This window comes from Notothenia coriiceps, unplaced genomic scaffold, assembly GCF_000735185.1.
Source record: "Notothenia coriiceps isolate Sejong01 unplaced genomic scaffold, NC01 NC01_scaffold00025436, whole genome shotgun sequence".
NCBI classification, from domain to species: domain Eukaryota; kingdom Metazoa; phylum Chordata; class Actinopteri; order Perciformes; family Nototheniidae; genus Notothenia; species Notothenia coriiceps.
In genome coordinates this window covers 3508-21500 of record NW_011358137.1, presented here as the reverse complement: position 1 = coordinate 21500, position 17993 = coordinate 3508, and the positions used below count along the sequence as shown (strand labels likewise).

The 17993-nt window shown below is 40.8% G+C and overlaps 2 protein-coding genes and 1 pseudogene across 4 annotated transcripts in view; 1 reads left to right on the top strand and 2 right to left on the bottom strand.

Moving 5' to 3' along the window:
- Positions 1 to 3206: 3206 nt before the first annotated feature.
- Positions 3207 to 8625, bottom strand: LOC104956130 (copper-transporting ATPase 1-like). Of its 3 annotated transcripts, none has more exons than XM_010783576.1 (3): positions 8577 to 8625; positions 5236 to 5366; positions 3207 to 3861 (listed from the first exon to the last, which is right to left on the bottom strand). In XM_010783576.1, exons 2-3 carry the CDS (start codon positions 5353 to 5355, stop codon positions 3325 to 3327), a joined length of 657 nt encoding a protein of 218 aa, XP_010781878.1. In that variant the 5' UTR covers positions 5356 to 5366; positions 8577 to 8625; the 3' UTR covers positions 3207 to 3324. The 3 variants fall into 3 exon arrangements, with proteins under 3 accessions (XP_010781878.1, XP_010781877.1, XP_010781876.1); XM_010783575.1 differs by lacking the exon at positions 8577 to 8625 and adding an exon at positions 6384 to 6617; XM_010783574.1 differs by lacking the exon at positions 8577 to 8625 and adding an exon at positions 6379 to 6617 and having other exon boundaries at positions 3208 to 3861.
- Positions 6673 to 10373, top strand: LOC104956133 (F-box/LRR-repeat protein 3-like; annotated as a pseudogene).
- A 2194-nt stretch (positions 10374 to 12567) lies between these two features.
- LOC104956132 (probable phospholipid-transporting ATPase VD) overlaps positions 12568 to 17993 on the bottom strand; it is a gene marked incomplete at its 5' end in the record, with an annotated part of 8210 nt that continues 2784 nt past the window's right edge. The window contains 8 exons of the mRNA XM_010783580.1: positions 12568 to 13012; positions 13998 to 14185; positions 14429 to 14533; positions 14660 to 14740; positions 14829 to 15029; positions 15122 to 15247; positions 15335 to 15411; positions 16031 to 16298. Of these exons, the coding sequence (XP_010781882.1) occupies positions 12727 to 13012; positions 13998 to 14185; positions 14429 to 14533; positions 14660 to 14740; positions 14829 to 15029; positions 15122 to 15247; positions 15335 to 15411; positions 16031 to 16298 (1332 nt within the window). The remainder of the gene's footprint in view (positions 13013 to 13997; positions 14186 to 14428; positions 14534 to 14659; positions 14741 to 14828; positions 15030 to 15121; positions 15248 to 15334; positions 15412 to 16030; positions 16299 to 17993) is intronic.

Genomic DNA, 17993 nt, shown 5'->3' with positions numbered 1-17993 from the left:
TGTGTACCATTCGAACTATGTCAAAAATATGCATTTCTTTATGTATATTGTTGTGGGAATGGAAAGATAAATGAAAGAAGGCGGATATATCCATTTAACATACAGTATGTATGTTTATTATAACATGTTCTGTGTGTCAAAATGAAAGACAGCCCACACACCTATCAATCATCAAACCGTGGGGTCTTATTTCATTACGTGTTGATTTCTATCAACACGTAATGTTGTATCGATGTATATAGAGATGTACTACAGTAAAAGTATTCTCCGTCGAGACTTTCTGCAACAACACTACGCCGTTATCGTGATTCTGATTGGCCAGAAGACATTATCAAAGATGTTCTATTGAGAAGACGATCACTACGTGACAAAAGTTTTCAAAACCGTTTCTAGTCTTCGGTATTTCCAGACAAGTGGCTGCTGAAATCAATCTTACTAACTGCTGTCTGTGCAATTTACTCCGCGCGAGTTGGCGGACTTTATTTTTGCTTACTTTAACATCATTTTTCATGGTGGGGCTAAGCCATTTCTTGGTATGGCTGTAGCCTACCCCAGCCATACCCTGGCGCCGCCACTGACTATGCTAATGGTCCCTGGCCCCATCTGGCCAAAATACAAATACGATGGCAACTCCAAACTGAATGCTAAGTTTATAACAGTATACTTTCTGCAACCTATTGGTCGAGGTCAGATTGTTAGATGAAAGTGTTTGTTAATTCAACTTACCTTGGTGGTTTTGATCTTGTTCCCTGTAGCACAGCTCCAGCCCTTCAGATCAGGAAGGACTTTGCATTCCTCCCCGTCAAGGCACGGATGCATCTGACACCACCACTTCTGCTCCACTATGGAGGCTGGTGGGGGGGACACGCCAAAGAGAACATATTCAGAACCTCTTTATTCAGGTGGCCTGCCCACTGCCTTTCAAAGACTCGGGTCACCTTTATGGGAATCTATTCATTGGGCAAGTAAACCCAAACATTTACAAATGAGCAAAACCAAAATGATGTTTCATCTGGATCAACAAGTGTTATATAAAAGTGCTGACAGCTGTAACAAATAATACGTTAATTATGTAATAATAAATAAGATAAAACATGTCCTATAGTTCTAAATTACACAAACATGCAGACCAGACACCTTTATGACAGAGTAAACTAGCATGACATCACGGAGGTGGTTGCAGTTACATGGGTGTAGGATTACTGCAGGTGCAAACTATAGAGTTCTACCCCTAGATGTTTGCTATAGGAATACAGCTTTTATTGTTATTCTATATATTTTTTAATGAAGATGACTTTTTTGCCCTAACTGTTTTGCTGCAACTTTATTGAAACCCAGAGTCTGAATGAAGCGTGCTCCATGCGTCAGCAGCCTGAGATAAAGCAACCCTCAAATAGCTGTTTCTCTACACGTCACATTCTGACAGCTGTCAGGTAAATGATGTAAGGTTTGCTTTGTGACTGGCAACACTTGGTAAATCTATTTTGAGTATTCGAACACTTCAGTGAGATCCTTGTCAAACATATCTACGTGTTCACCGGGTGAAAAAGAACTGGAGCCGAGGGGAAGCTGCCTCCATAACGAGTGCATTAGGCTTCTGCTACTCCATTGTACCAGACACCATTTCAATTTGCCACATTACAGAGGTCATTATCTACACTGCACATGCCACTCTAGCATCATTAGTGTTCTCTGCTAATGAAGAGGACTGCTATCATAATCCACAGAGCACCTGAGCCTCGCACAGTGATCGGCTCAGAATGGATACTTTATGACATGAGGTTATAGCAGCAGTGAGCATCAGGTCAACTGCAAGCAGGTGGTGGTTTTATAACAACAGCTATTTAAAAGCCACAAAGGTTTCTCATAACATTGTATGGAAGTATTGATAAGCAAACATACATTAAGTGCATGGGATACGTTTCATTTAACAGTTAATGATGCTGTAAAAACACGAGGGCCGCTCAAACTGACAACATCTGGGAGCAGAAAATAGATCTGTTGATTTCATTTTCTTTATTGTCGCTGTTAGAAACAACGGTTTGCGTTTAACCTTGAGCTATGTTTGTTTACGATCAGTAGTGTGTTTGCATCTTATATTAAAGCTAGCATTGCTTAATTGCAATCATTTGCAAGAATTAGTATCACATCAGTGCACTGAAAAACAGTACAGAAGATAGAGAGTTCTCTTGCCTGTTATGCTGTTTGGGGTGTTCCCCCTCCTGTAGTGTGTTCGATAGGTGTTTTAAGTGCTTGTAAATGGTCTGCAAAGGATCACATCCCTGTGTTCCCTCCAGAGGGAGTTTCTCTCCCTGTAACGACGAGACGCCGTTACTAGAGCTCACGTGGACATGTGGCTATAATCATTGTACTGTGTGGGGTATATTGACGACAACTTCCTTGTTCCCCATGTATGTTTTTGCTGATTGTGTGCACCTGGTGCCCTGTGTTGTCTCCTCCCCCCTCACCTGTGTCTAATTGCTCCCCCTCACCTGTGTCTTGTTAGTCTGTGTATTTAAGTGCTGTTTCTTGTTGGGCTGGTAGTGTGTGTGAGATATTTGTGGCTGCAGGATGTGTTCACAGAGAACAGCAGGATTGAGGCTGTGAACTTTGTGCACATTATTTTAATAAATGCCCACGTCGGGATATATTTTTGGACGTTCTGCCTCTGCCTCCTTGCTTGGTCGGGCCGCTCAACGGTCAGTCTCACAATGAGATCAGGGGCCCTTTGTCATGCATCATTTATAATAAGGTAATCTAAATCAGGTGTCCTTCCTGTGTGCTTTGTCCCGGTTTAAGGTCCTGGTGGATGTGAAGAAGTGTTTTAAAGCTGAACTCCAGAGAGAACAGAGGCTTTGCATTCAGGGCTCTGGACCTGAGGAAATCAGGCTGTTTGAGTTGATAACATCTTTTAAATCTCTTGTTAAAAAAGACTTTAAGGACACATCATTTGAGTATTGATGGTCTTATTATACTGTTCTGTTTGAAGCACTTCTCTGGGGTTTTGAAAAGCTCTTCATAATTAAGATTATAGTCATTATTATAAAAGGTTCATGAGGAAATCATCTTTGTGAAATATTCATATTTAACTCCATTTGGGACAATGTTTCTAGAAAAACAAACATACAGCTGCAGCTTTAGTCTTCCTGCACACAGAATCTGTAAACGTGTCACTACTTACAACAATACCAGTAGAAGTATTTCATTGTCAAATCCCACAGAGAAACCTGTCAATTGTTTCCATGCAAAGGTCCTCACATGACGTGACAATTGTTATCTTTAAGAAGTGCATTCCTGCGCCGCAACTGTTTTACAACATCACTTTTACATCAGACACTGAAGCAGTATGACTTCAAGCTTGTAAAGTACATCACCTTTGATCTTCTCAATCCCATTTAGTTTTCCAATCTTTCCTTCAATGGTAGTAGTGCAGGAGTGACAGGTCATTCCTTCAATGCTCAGTTTGAGGAGCGCCGCCCCGTCGTCCGCAGTGTGCGATGGAGACATGTTTGGGGTTATTTGCATTGGGCTGCTGGATGCTGGGACCTCCACCGCCTCACTTAGCTGCGAAGAAGAAGTCAGGGAAGGAACAAAGGTAACAGTGAGACCCTTCGGGGAGGGGCTCTCTCTGACGTCCAACACTCCCTGTATCTGGGACAGCTTCTCCAGAGCCTCCTGCTGGGCTGCAGGTGTCAGGCCTGAGGTGGGGATCAGCTGGGTGTCCGTGGAGACGGGGGTGGCTGCGCTGGACGCTGATAGACTCGATTCAAAGCCCATGTCCTCGATGGCCTCCGACAGAGACTCTGGGCTCTGGTGGCTCTGGTCAAATAATACAGTGGCATTCTTCTGCTCTAAAGACACCTACAAAATAAAAGTCAAGGTTAAAATAGAGTAAATTCATAAAACGGGAAAGAAATGGGAAAATAAATCCGGCTAAACTAAATCAGTGTAGCTTACAATAGCTGCATTTGACTTGTATTCGACTCATAAATCGGGTTAATTCATCTATGAGGTTAAAAGGCAGCTTTCTTATTTCAGATTAATAACAGCATGTAGAATTTCCTGAGCGCACATTAATGTTCCAAAAATACTGTTAAGAAATTAAAGAGCCAATAGGCAGCTTTTTAGCTGGTTTGAAGCTAGTTCTAGCTACTTGCATCTGAATAAAGATGCACAGGACACAATCCATTAGGTCTCTGGGAGATAGAGCACAGTGAAGCGATTAGATGGGGCAATCAAAATGTACTTTAGTTACTAGTTAAAGATAAATTAAAGCAAAAAATGTGTCTATTGTCACTTTAATGTAGTTTACCCACACATCATCAATAATATGCATTATCTTGTGGCATTTTCACAGCCGTACTGTGAATCTGCCTCGTCTCAACAATTGACCTTATACACAATACATATTTAAAAGAAATGGGCTAAAATGAGTCATTTCCCTTGGCAAGCTCAAAGCGTGCTGTGTCATTATTGATGACCCTTAGCTCTTCCTCTTTAGCAAGAATGAAACATGTGACACGCTGAAAGGATCACTTGACTGGGCCGTAAGTAACAACCACAAGTGGGGGTTAAGTTGTAAGTGATTGTGCCTGTTGGCTTAACATTGATGTTTCAGAGAATGAGAGCGGGGAGGGCCAGGAATGAGACAAAATGAGTCTGTTCTACCAAAAACATCTATTCACTCCTACCAGATCATGTCTATATAAATGAATTAAAAAAAGACCCAGGAACTGAATTCTCTTAAGACATAAATGACATTTCCTGTGGGTGCAAGCTGCGTATCGACCTGTTGTCACAGTCCTGAGAAGGGCAGAGCTTTATCCGGAACACTCTATTACATTATCTTGTCATTTAACCCAAGCCTGAGGGGTAAACACAAAATAAACAAAACAGAGGCCCACAACAATTGTAATATAGCAATCTCTCTTGGCCAAATGGATGTAAGTCGGTTTTAAATTCAAGTTAGTCATGAGGGAGTACAGCTGTGGGTATAATCAAACTGCCTTACATTCAAATGGACAGGACCCTTTTGTTAATATAAAAATGTATGCATATCTGCCTTTTAAATTACAGATTGGATTGTACAACATCCATGGTAGTCATTTCAGAAGGTTTTTAAGATATTCAGACATACAGCAAGATAAACAAAATTGCATATCAACTTGGAAGAAAATGCTGATTGAAACTAAAAGTAATAATCCATGTTCTCACTGAACATCTTTGCACATTTACCTTTATATGTATGACCCCGGGGAGCGTCCCAATTCGCTGCTCTATGGACTGGACACAGGAGCCACATGTCATGCCCTCCACTCCGAGGGAGACTGAAGACAGATTGCCTTTCTGTGTCATGGTTGCTTTCTCTAAAAAAGGGACACACGAAGTACAACATGTAAAACTCAAGTCTTTGGCTTTATAAAAAGAACCAAGAGCAAACCTTTAACAAATGCAGGGCAAATACTCGAAGAGACAGGTCAGAAGAATCACCATCAATGTAATGATACAAAAAATGGCAGAAAAGCTAAAGTCATTTCAGGATCTTGGTTAAAAACAACACATGAGTTCTTTGGAATTTTTTTGTAACATGGTGAAATGTTACTGTAAACATTTTAACTCAAATATTTCATTTGAATGAAAATTCAAAATGATATATGCTACAAAGAACTTTAGGAGCTTGTAGCTGTGAAATAATACAATTCGTTGTTCTTTCAGCCTTGTCCACAAAACAAGATATTAATTTTTTTATCAGATCAACGTTTAAAATTGTATTTATTACCACAGTTGTGAAGAAACAAACAACAAAACTTGCCACCTTATATCTATATATGTGTTTGCGATTAGTATTTCCACTTGCACAGTCACTTGACATCAATAAATACAACAAAGCGTATTTGTTCAATGATATCAAAACAAAAGTAAAACCACAAGGGAAAGCTATGATGTCCATGTTGTCTTGCTTGGATTTAATTACTCGGTAATGAAAAAAAAGAAAAGAAACCCTGCAACAGAAAGTCAACATAAAATTATATTTGTTGCTCCTTAAGACCAAGGCTATTTCCTTTTCCTAACAAAGGTAATTAGCTGTAGACCGAATAAATGGTTTATGTGTAACAATGTTTTAAGACTTTTGATGAGGGTTTTCGAGTGAGTAAAATGATCATTTAATTAAGCTAGGATTTAAGCGGCTGATAAAGATAGCTTGACTTAGCTCTAAAAAAAACAAGTTAAACTTATCATTAGCTGTCGCCTGCTTGTTACTAAACTTAAGAAACAGTTTATAGTTTATTAAAAATGTAATGTAGACATTGATCTTACTGAAAGTGTCATCTAATAACACAGCTTACGTTAGTTTTAGCATGTAAATAAAAGTCTTACCTTACTCAAAGTAACCAGTTAGCTACAGGCTAATGACGTTGGTTGTCAGACTGTGGCTAAGCTAAGTAGCCAGCTTCTTCTCTTCAAAAAATAAAACAAAACAGCAGCGTCGTGGCATCGTGCTGTCTATGGAGAATAACAGAGGGTGCTGGAGTATGTCTTTTATTAACCTGTTTTAACAAAGCCACTCTGTGAAGCTGTCTTTATTTCTTCTTCTCATGCCGACGTAACTAGCGTCTCCTATGGACGACGTTTCCACGCGGCTACGTCAGTAAATGGGCGGGGCTGCCATCCATGGCAACACCTCTGGGTAATTTTGCCCTAAATTAGCCCTGCCAGGCTGCATTTACTGAAGGCTAAAGCTGTTTTCAATTTTATTTAAGTACATTTACTATAATCAGGGATGTAAAGTACATAAGTGCATTTTCTCAAGCACTACCTTAGAACAATTTTGAGGAACTTTTAATTTACTGAAGTATTTCAATTATTTGCTACTTAGTACTTCTACACCACTACGATTCAAAGGTTAATAGTGTACTTTTACTCCACTAAATGTATTCTATACCTTTAGTTACTTTGTAGATTCATGTTGTGAAAAACAACAACACTTAAATAAGACTTGAGGGACATCTGGAGCAATATTCACGGTCAGACAACCCTGCAGTAATTCATTAAATTAGCTGCATGCTTTACCAGCTGTGATAAACACAATAATGAATAAATATCTATAATCCAAACCTATTATACATTATTCTGAAAATGGGCCGACCTGCATAATGAGTACTTTCACTTTTGGTCCTTTGAGTATATTTTGATGCTAATACTTTTGTACTAAAGGACTTTTACTTGTAACAGAGCATTCCTACACTCTGGTTCTTCTACTTTTACTTAAGAACACAATCTGAGTACTTTATATACATTTTCCTCCATGTTAACCAACTAAAAAAACTTCAATTCAGTTCACTATAGCACCGTTGTTTTGTCCGACCAGTAGCTGTCCTCATTCATAAGCCCTCTGTGCTCAGTGAAATATGATACATCTTTGGTCCATAGTCTGTTTTGACACACTGGTTTGAAATAACTCCAGGGACCTTACACTTTGGGGGCACTCGAAACACAGGGCAAATTTGTGTCCTTCCACCGTCCAGTTTGACTGACCTCTACACCGTCCAGTTTGACTGACCTCTACATGACATTACCCTGGTAATCTTTCTTTCTGGGGTTAGTGGCTGCTTTCCCAATCAGGAAGGAAACCAGAGGAATGAAGCGTCTTGTTAGGTGGTCAGAGATATCCTGTTTAATTTTTGGGGAATGACTGTAACTTGAAATGTGAAATATGATTTGATTAATTGCTGAGTGTTTTTCTTTTTTAATTAATCTTACTGTATAAAAAACACACACACACAGGTATAAATATATATATGAAGTGTAATCTTTCTTCAATAATAAAAGGTATCCCCCTGTTAATGTAGGTCTTTCCTCCATGCCTATGCAGATGCAGCAGGCAGGCCCATGCTTCCCCCTCTCTCGTGTTTCAAGCTGTTGCTAAAGCCGTGAGAGTCGCTTGTGAAGAGACCTGCTCCTGCTGTCCTATCTCAGCCACAGCCAGCATTGATCAAGTAATCTCCATCCATGGCTCCAAGGAACGATGTCTCCTCCACCGGCAGAGCACACAACAGAGAGGAAAATGTTGTTTGTCAACCCTTGATAAGTAACACCCGTCAGTTGGAGTTTTTTACTTTGTTTGGTTTCATATGGGTGTTTTTTGTATGCTCATAGTCAGCAAGGTTTCTGTTAATGTGTCTCTGGCGCTACAGCTATAGTGATTATCCATTCACTTCAGCTCAGTTCAAAGTATGGGTTGATGGTTTTTATAAAGTAGTAAACTCTATTTAAAATACTTTTACAAAAAGGTGTCAAGAAATGACTATTGTATTTGTTGTGTTTGTGTTTTGTCTTGTATCTATATCCTTACTACTGTTGAAAAAATGACAATTACTTGCATTTAAAAACTGTAAATTACTTCCTGGGCTCTAGTTATTAAACAACTGTCTATAGGAAGGGAGAATAAAACGACCTTATTTTATGATACATTGACATAATTCTATTTTGACGGGTATGAGACTGTAAACCACTATCAAAAATCTAATAAAAGCTCAGATATCTTTGATACACACTCTGCATATAGATCACCTTACTTTTGGCATGTATACAAAATGTGATTTGTTTCTGAATGAAACGAGGAAGGACAGGTCTCAAACCAAAGTGCCAGCACTTCCCATCCCTTGAGAAGAGAAGAAATTGAGGACGTCCTGCTTTGCTCTTCCTGCAGCAGAGGACTGGGGTCGCCTGCCGCCACACGTCGTCCTGCAGATCAGTCCACCCAGCATCTGTCCCTCGTAGACCGGGCCAGGGCCTCCTCAGTGTGCCGCTGCTGGAATGACATCTTTCACACCCCTGATCTGTGGAGGAGGTCTGAGTTGGAGCTCAGTCAGCCGGCTACATCTTACCTGCGCTCCACTTACCCCGACCTCATCCAGCAGATCATCAGGAAGCACGCCAAGCACTTGCATTACGTCAGCTTCAAAGTGAGAGTCTTCCCTGCCGACAACCCGTTCTCCTTTCACCTCCTCCCCTTTCACACCACAGCTGTCTTTATAACAATATGTGGCCTGCTTAATTCAATCCATCTGCTGCAGTATTGATCATGACGCTGCCTAGGTGTGGTTAACACATCGAGGCTGGGATTATTCTCACAGTACACCGCCTTCTTTCCATTATCTAACATTGGGGTTTTTCTTTATTTTTACCTAAATGGTGAATCACTGCTTGTGAATCAGATGGATAGCTGCACAGAATCTGCCGAGGCGGCCTGTGACTCTCAGCTGGGGAACTGCACCATTAAGACCCTGGGGTTGACTTCCACAGCAAGACCCAGCTTCATGGATGTGTCTCAAGTAAGAGACTGCATCTCATACGCACATTTCCACCCTTTCACTGCTGCCCTGTTTGTTTGACACACAAGATCTGGATTATATGGTAGAAATATAAAAACATGTTGCCCTTTTAAAAAAGATTCTGTCCTTTATCAACTTTGTTTGTCCCTCCTCAGGCCCACTTTGCGTCTGCACTGACAGTAGTGTTTGTCAACTCCAAGTCCCTATCTTCCATAAAGATTGACGACATGCTGGTTGACGATCCGTCCCTGAAGGTGCTGGTTGCCAACAACAGCGACACCCTGAAGTTGCTGAAGATGAACAGCTGTCCTCATCAGTTCCCATTCAGACGCTCAGACTTCTCCCTCTGTCCTCAGGTATTCTGTGTGTTGCGGATCAGTGCCATGGACTCAGAGAGCTGGCGTTAAACTACCATCTCCTGAGTGACGAGCTCCTGCTGGCCCTCTCTTCTGAAAAACACGTCCACCTGGAGCACCTGCGCATCGACGTGGTGAGCGAAAACCCTGGACAGACACAATTTCACACCCTCCAAAGAAGCAGCTGGGAGGCTTTGGACACTCACCTCAAGGTCAACATTGTCATGTACGTCTACCTCATTGAGGAGGAGGTCTCCTCAATGCCTTCTTCCGGGACGAGATCCGCGTCACCCAGTTGTACTTTGACCGGGCAGTCAGTAAAGAGATGCTGGGCCGTGTTGGACTGAACTGCCCTCGGCTGGTGGAGCTGGTGGTGTGTGCCAACGGTCCTAAACCCCTGGATGAGGAGCTGATCCGTATCGCAGAATGCTGCAAATGCTTGACTGCCATTGGGCAAGGAGAGTGTGAAGTCACATGCAGCAGATTTGTGGAGTTTGTAAAGATGTGCGGGGGCCGGCTGACTCAGCTGTCCATCATGGAGGAGGTGTTGATCCCAGACAGCAGCTACAACATGGAGCAGATCCACAGTGAGGTGCCCAAGCACCTGGGCCGCGTGTGGTTCCCTGATATGATGGCCACCTGGCAGGCTGACATGGAGCCAGAGTGCAGGGCGTCAGTGTGATGGGCTCTGAGAGGACAGCATGCATCTGTTGTCACTGATCTTGGCTGGCTTACCGGCAGGCGATTCATTTCTAAGGCTATCACTTTTGTTTACCTGTTGTACATTTGAAAAATATCTTCTCACTTAAAAACAACACATCGCAGTTCTGACATTATTTCGCGAGCATTCAGCTTTCTTTACATGTTTAGATATTGTGATGTCGAACGTTGCTTTTAGTGGGCACTATCTCTTTAATATCAGACGACAGTAACCTCCACTAGTTGAAGCAGTGAAAGACAGAAAACCCCAACTAGTCAAACTAGTTTCACAAAATGCTAATGAGGAAGAATTAGGGAAAGAGAGTGCATTGAGGCTTCTTATTGGCTCTCTAGTTTAAAATAAAAATATTAGCCAAATAGGATTTTTTCATCAACCTTCTTGCTTCACATGCATGTTGCGCACTAGCTAAAATGTTGACCTGAGAAAATACAACTTGTTAACTAGTTGCATGTTATTCACTGAATTATGCAATGTATTTCTGTGGAAAATAGTTCTGATGCATTAAACAAAATAGGCGACATCGCCGTACCTGACACCTGCCTAAAAAAAGGCTGTAAATACGTGCCTTATTTTTCGATCATTTAACGCATGTCACATGTGTTCATGGCTATTATGCATGATAGGCAGCAGAGATAGGGTTGGTCAGGTCTTAAAGAAGTCTGCTTTTTGTAACAGCTATTTCACAATGAATTCACAGTAAAAAATATGTTTCATCTAAAATATCAATTCTCCAATTGGATGTTTAAATGTCCGTTTTTCTGACTTTGTCCCATTTGACCTTTGTGCAGCTTTTTATTTTCAACACTAGAGAGCAGCAATGATCTAAGTGGATGCAGTGGGACCTTATATAAGCAGAGCTGCTACTGTATAATGAAGTATGCCAATGATAACTCAGCCCTTTTTACAAGTGGATTCGGCTTGTGCACACTCCATTTCCATAAAAAAAGCTCTGTAGCTTAGAAGTCTTTTCCTCTGATTCTTCTGAATGTACCTTTTGGCTGAATGTGAAATAAGATGACACACATACAAATTGAACAATTTGATTGTTCTTATTTGTATTTCACAGCAGATGATACAGAAAAACAAAAAACACAACCAGCCACAGGCCCAGCCTACAGTGTTAGGACATACATTTTTCTATAGAGGCAAGTTAATAAAACATCTGCAAACCACATCTGTGTTTGCCTCACTGACAGTATGCATTGTGACTGTTTAGGGTATCTAGGTGAGAGGAATATATTAAACCAGCTATGCATTTTGTTCTGGAAAAGTGCCATGTTTTTGAGGGGTGGGTGGCATGACTAATTGGGTTACCACTGTGCTCTGAAAACCCATCAGGAAAGTAACAGGCTTATGTGTTCACTATGGCAGCTTGTTATGAGAAGAGTAAGAGGGCCAAATACTTTTTGTCAATCATCGCGCTGATCAATGATTTGTGAGAAGTCACAGAGAAAGAGTATTCTATCCTGATTGCATTTATGTAAGACCACCCTTAACCCTCCTGTTGTCTTTGTTTCCCCCCCTCCCCCTCCCCCTCTTACTTTGGGGTTCACGGTCAAATTTGACCGGTCCTGTTTTAACTCCTATTACATTAACACAAAAACCATTAATCATCACCAAATTTCATTTAACACCCTTTCAAACTGTAAATATTGTATCAGACTACTGGTATACATGAAAAACTGCAGTAAATATACAAAGAATAGACACTGAACATGTATCGCGTGTGCCAGGTGTGATCCATGTGGGGGGATGGGCACATAAGAGCGGGGAATGTGTCAAATGTTTCTGTGTGTGTGTGTGTGTGTGTGTGTGTGTGTGTGTGTGTGTGTGTGTGTGTGTGTGTGTGTGTGTGTGTGTGTGTGTGTGTTTGTGAGTGCCAGGTGTGATTCACATAAGGGGATTGGGCACATAAGGGGGGGAACACATCGAGAGTGTGTGTGTGTGCGTGTGTGTGTGTGTGTGTGTGTGTGTGTGTGTGTGTGTGTGTGTGTGTGTGTGTGTGTGTGTGTGTGTGTGTGTGTGTGTGTGTGTGACCGGGAACACCATGGGTGTTACAAAGTTGACTAAATCATCCAAAATGTAATGAAAGTGGTGATCAGCAATTGTGTTCAAATGTCTACTGTGAAGGATATCATAAAGCCTTAATGAAATCGAATGTAAAAGAAAAAAGTTATGATTGATGAAAGTAGTAAATCGGTCAGATTTGACCCGAAGACACCAGGAGGGTTAAAATGAGCCAGTTCAGAAAATGTTCACTCTTCTGAATAAATAATAATCTTATTCCTTCAATCTGCCAACGACTCTCTGATTTTCACATGTGTACAGGCCTCTGATAGTTTTCAGTAATTACATTCAGTGTCAAATCATCAGCCATTATATCAGAGGCGGTGGGGGACTGGGGAAAAATGTCCGCAGGGGTATCAAGGGTAGGAGAGGGTGGGGGGGACAGCCTGGAGCGTCTGACCTGTCCGAGGCCCCTGATGCTCCTCCACTCCTTCATCCACTCGTCCCTGGTGGAGGCGTCCAGCCGGTCTAGTCTCCTGGCTTGCATGAGAGGGGAGGGGGCGATAGAGTTCCTCAGCACGTGAAACATGTACCTGGGGGAGAGAGTGTGGTGGTGAGAAAGTAGGCCAGTGAAAAATATGCGGCCCTTTGATGTAAATCAGAGCATTCCCTCTAAATAGCAGCACTTTCAGACGCAGCAGCAACCAGGACGAAGACCGAGCCGCGGTGCAGATCATTCCTGGATGTCACAATCGTCATGATTTAATTACAAATCAGCCTAAACTGTCCATAACAACCTCACAATTATATAGCAGTTCATGATCTGCACTTGTCAAATATACATACTCCAGAATAATATATAATATAATTATGATGTTGACTGGATTTAACATGGTTAGAAAGAGCAATGTTGTCCTTCACATATCCTTTGTGTAGGAACACAGTATTTGAGATCTTTAGATCCAGAAAATGGTCAACATTGAAGGGCAGATTAATGGTTATCAAAGTACAAATATCCAAAATCAGTTCAGTAACGGTTTTCAAGGGACAATATTTACTCAAATTGATGGGTTTGGATGATGGGGGAAACTCGTGTCACAGGCTCTTTAATTGAAAACTTGATCAGGGCTTATCATATCTTAACCTATACAAATAAATAATAATTTATAGCTTTATTATATATTGTATCATTAATTCAACTGTGTAAATTAATTTAGGCTGTTAGGGGATTATAAATATGCTGGAACATTTGATAATTAAATTTAAAGTAAAACATATTAATAAATATAATTTATTTTTCTTATTTTTTCCTTATTCCTTTGATAATATTGATTCTCCTCAGATTTATTTCGAGATCCCCCAAAAGAAACACTGGATTAGTAGCTGCTTTTTAATTCTTGTAAAATAGTACAATACTTGATTAGAAAGTTCCTCAAGTGGATATTTGTGCCTGTAGATGTAGGAACAGACACAACCCGCTCGTCATATGTTCTTATTACAATACATAAAAAGCCCCTCTGTAACAATGACAAGGCTTCATTAAATGATTATCCACAGGGAAGATGGCAGTGAAGGTACCTGGGCAGCAGAGCCACCACCGTAGTGATGATGCAGAGAAGGTAGAACATGGGGTCGGCCATCTGGCTATGGAGGATCCAGTACGGGTTGGACGGAGGGTTACAGGTGACGCACATGGCGCTGTAGGCGAGCGTCACAATGAAGTACAACGCCACACTGCCTAGCATGGTTACCCAGTGAACCACCGTCTGAAAGACAGGTGCATAAACAGCATTTAGATACATTGATATCTACCAAATGTGTCAAAAGAAGTCTGTTTTTTTATTTTATCGAATTAATTCATTAATGGATTAGTGTAAATAATATTATTTGACCATATTATTATTATTATTATCATACTGGTTTCAAATGCAGACCTGGCTGTTTTGGCCCACTGGGAGTACATAGCATAATCATTTCTAATAATAGATATCCATCATTTCGGCACTCACCCAGGCTTTGATCTCTATTGACAGATGCAGCAGGATGGTAAATAAAGAAATGGTGTTTATAGGAGTTCCAAAGGTAAAAATATCTATGTCGGAATCTTGGTAAGCCTGGAGGGGAAAAAACACATTTAGTCAAATGTAAGGCAAAAAGAGACATAAAAGAGGACACACCATGACAGATGCAACTTTGCAAAATGCTTAATCAAAGACGGAGATTTAAAACGTTTCTCTTACCAAGTATGGAATAAAGAAGCCCACCAGACTCTGGTAGAAGGCATCAAGGATGGACACCCAGAAAGTAGTAAACGTGTATTCCTAAACAAGCACACACAAGCATGTTTGAATGAAGAGTACTACATTAATTAATTGAAGTAGCGGTATCTTGTTGTGGAGTGTCACTGACCCCTGCACCCTGCCCAATCCTGTACAGCTCTGGAACACCAAGCAGCATCTCTGCAGAAATGTCTTGGTCCATTATCCCAAACATGATGGGCGGCACCGAGGTGAAGAAGAGGTTGAAGAAAATCATCAGCCAGTAGTCGATCATGGTAGCTGAGGAGAAGCCGCAGAAGAACTGATACCAGAAGAGTAGGTTCACATAGGCCTGGGGAACGCATTACAGCGTGGGTGATTAGAGGAGAGATCCAGACACCATTTAGCTTCAGTGATCAGAGATTTAGCAGAGACGAGACTCACCACATTCTTATAGAAGAAATAAATGATCATGTTTGCAAGTCGAGTGTAGCACCAGTGTCCGTGGACCAGGAGAAGTTTTTTCAGGTGTTTAAAGCGAGATATAGCAAAATCACTCGCCATGACCGCCTGCAGAGGACAGAAAGTTTGGACAGTGAGAGTAGTTGAGAAAACAAACAGCATTTTCAAAGCTATACCTCAGACCGACCTACAGACCTGCATGCCCTCCTGGCCGGATATCCCAACGCCAATATCAGCTGCTTGGATCATGTTTACATCATTTGCACCATCACCTTAAAACACAAAGAGGATGCTAGTGTAGACCTCAATTAGACCTTATAAAGGGACTAAGTATTTAATCAGGACGCACATTCAAATGTAAAGTCTGTCACGAAGAAAACAACAACTTTATATACAGTTTATTTGGACTACAGTATGACGTTGTATTTATAGATGACAATCTCGGCACTCTCTCGTCTAATATTCAACAATACATTTCTCAGGAGGTTCAATGACTCACAACCAGATAAGAACAAGAGCCTTATAAAAGCTGAAATAATTACTTGTTACATCCCCCCTGCAAGACCATTTCTTTCACATACAGTTTTTTCTTTCCTTCTCAAAGGCCGTTTTCATGTGCGTAGACATTTTGGCTTGTCATACTGTAGCAGGAAGAGTGCATTTGTTGTACTAATAAAAACAAAGTAACATTTGGATGGTAAACTTAAACTAAGAATAGCAACAACAAAAAAATGGATTTAATTGTTAATTAAGTTTAAAACTGTTTTGATAGTTTACTGTACTTTACACATGCTGTCTTCTGTTTTTCCTTGAAGTCAGGTAGTTTGAAACTCCCAGATATACTGTATATGTATTTTTGTTTTGATGAATCGCTCAACAAAAATGTCTTACCAACAGCAAGGGTCATGACCTTGAGTTTCTCCCTGACCACCTTCACCACCCTGCTCTTCTGTAAGGGCGTGACCCTGCAGCAGAGCACGGTGCGGCAGTGTTTGGCCAGGTCCATAAAGCGATCCTGCAAGTCCGAGGACAGAGCCATGGTCAGTGTGCGTCCGTCGATCACCAGGGCGATGTCCTGGCTGGTGTCCACATTACGAGGGTCTTCACTGTACCTTTTCACCTCCTCCAGGGTGCAGTCCAAGATGGATGTGCACTCCAGCTGCAAAACAACATCTCCTTATTTTGATGATCTTATTTAACATACATTTAGTCACCTAAGCCATTTATCATGCTTGGTACAGCATTTTAATATGAAGATTTCTTGTTTTTCTTGAGGTTTTTGGAGGGTTGCTCTTAAAAAAAGAACTAAATTGAAGATGTCCAGTTCACACCAAGTTAAACATTAACAATCAATAGTCAATATTTGTTTCTAATAACTATCACATCAATCTATTATACAAAAGAATAGTTTAACGCGGACCTATTACGAAATGTAATGTTATTTGACTGAGCTGTGGTGACCAAAAGAAAATTAATGAGGATAGAGGCTGAAACTTTGAAGCAACATCTCTTATAATACAAAAGGCAAAATGCATATAACTTTACACGGTATGATATTAAAGATAAGAATATTTCTCTTTGCTTGAAGCACAGATTATGGTCTGTGCTGGTAAAAGAAACATGATTCTGCTGTTGAGTCATGTTCATGGTCTCTGAATATATGCAATTACGAGGCTCTGGTCCCATCAGACTCATCATTGTTGTCTGTAAATAACTTCAGCCTCTTAGCCAAAAGGAAAAGCAACATGATGAAAAAGAATTGGGTCACATCTTGTTTTTGTATCATTTATCTAATACTGGTTAAATTTCATTAGGTGTGGTGGGGTGATGACTGTGGGATTGCATCCCTTAGGTGGTCATTGAGTTACAGCGGTAAAAAAAAAAGTTCATTACCAATACGAGCAAAGGGGTATTTCCCCTGAGGGTTGGATATTAGACTGGTAATTAGATATGAAAGCAGTGGATATTGTACTGGGGGTATCTCACTCCATTCATCATCAATGAGTAGTCCCATCTAAAAGGAGCGTGGCAGTCCCCTTGTTCCAGAAAGCTCCCAGTGTATCCGTTAGAGCCGACCCATAATTCCTGTCTATTTGAGGCTTGATGATTAGACACGGTCAGGATGTTATGAAGGATCCATCCCCGTGCTACCAGATCTTTAATGACCTCAGAGAAGCAGGGCCCACACCTGACATCTTATCTTTCGTATATGAAAATCTGACCTTTAGCTGAAAAGTAAAAGTTGTCAAAAAAGGTTTGGCCATTTAAATAAGAGGGAGACAGGCTCGTGGTAAAACCTCCTGAACTCACTGCTTGGAAAACACATTATTCCTGAATAACCATCAACAAAACACAACACTGTCCTTAGAAACAAGCTGGTGCAATGTGAAATATAAATTATGAACAATGTCAATGTTCAATAGTAGTAGCTTTTTCACTTCTAATGCTCAAGGTCTTTACTTTATTTATTTGTGATTCATTCATTTGAAAACTTCATTCACATCTATCAAATATTCATGTATTTTGCAGCAGTTAAGTGTTCAACGTTAAAAACAATAAATACAAGGACCTGTAAATCAAGCGGGAAAGTACTATTTTATCACTGTACATTGTTACTTCATCCCTCTAAAGCAGGGGTGTCAAACTCAAGGCCCGGGGGCCAAATCCGGCCCGCAACTTCATTTTATGTGGCCCCACAAGAGCTTGCAAAGAATATAATATGTTTATTATACGGTTACGTGCCGCTTTACAGAACCACATTGCCCATACATGGAGCACAATGCATCTCAAATTTGCCTTTTTCTTAGAATTTGCCCTTTTATTGTTTATATTACTTTTTTTCCAGAATGTGGCT

Excerpts from the sequence above, each read along its gene's own strand:
- LOC104956130 (XM_010783576.1), bottom strand. The coding sequence starts at position 5,355 with ATGACACAGAAAGGCAATCTGTCTTCAGTCTCCCTCGGAGTGGAGGGC. Across the intron at positions 3,862-5,235 it reads CCGGGGTCATACATATAAAG|GTGTCTTTAGAGCAGAAGAA; the intron begins GTAAATGTGCAA and ends TTTATTTTGTAG.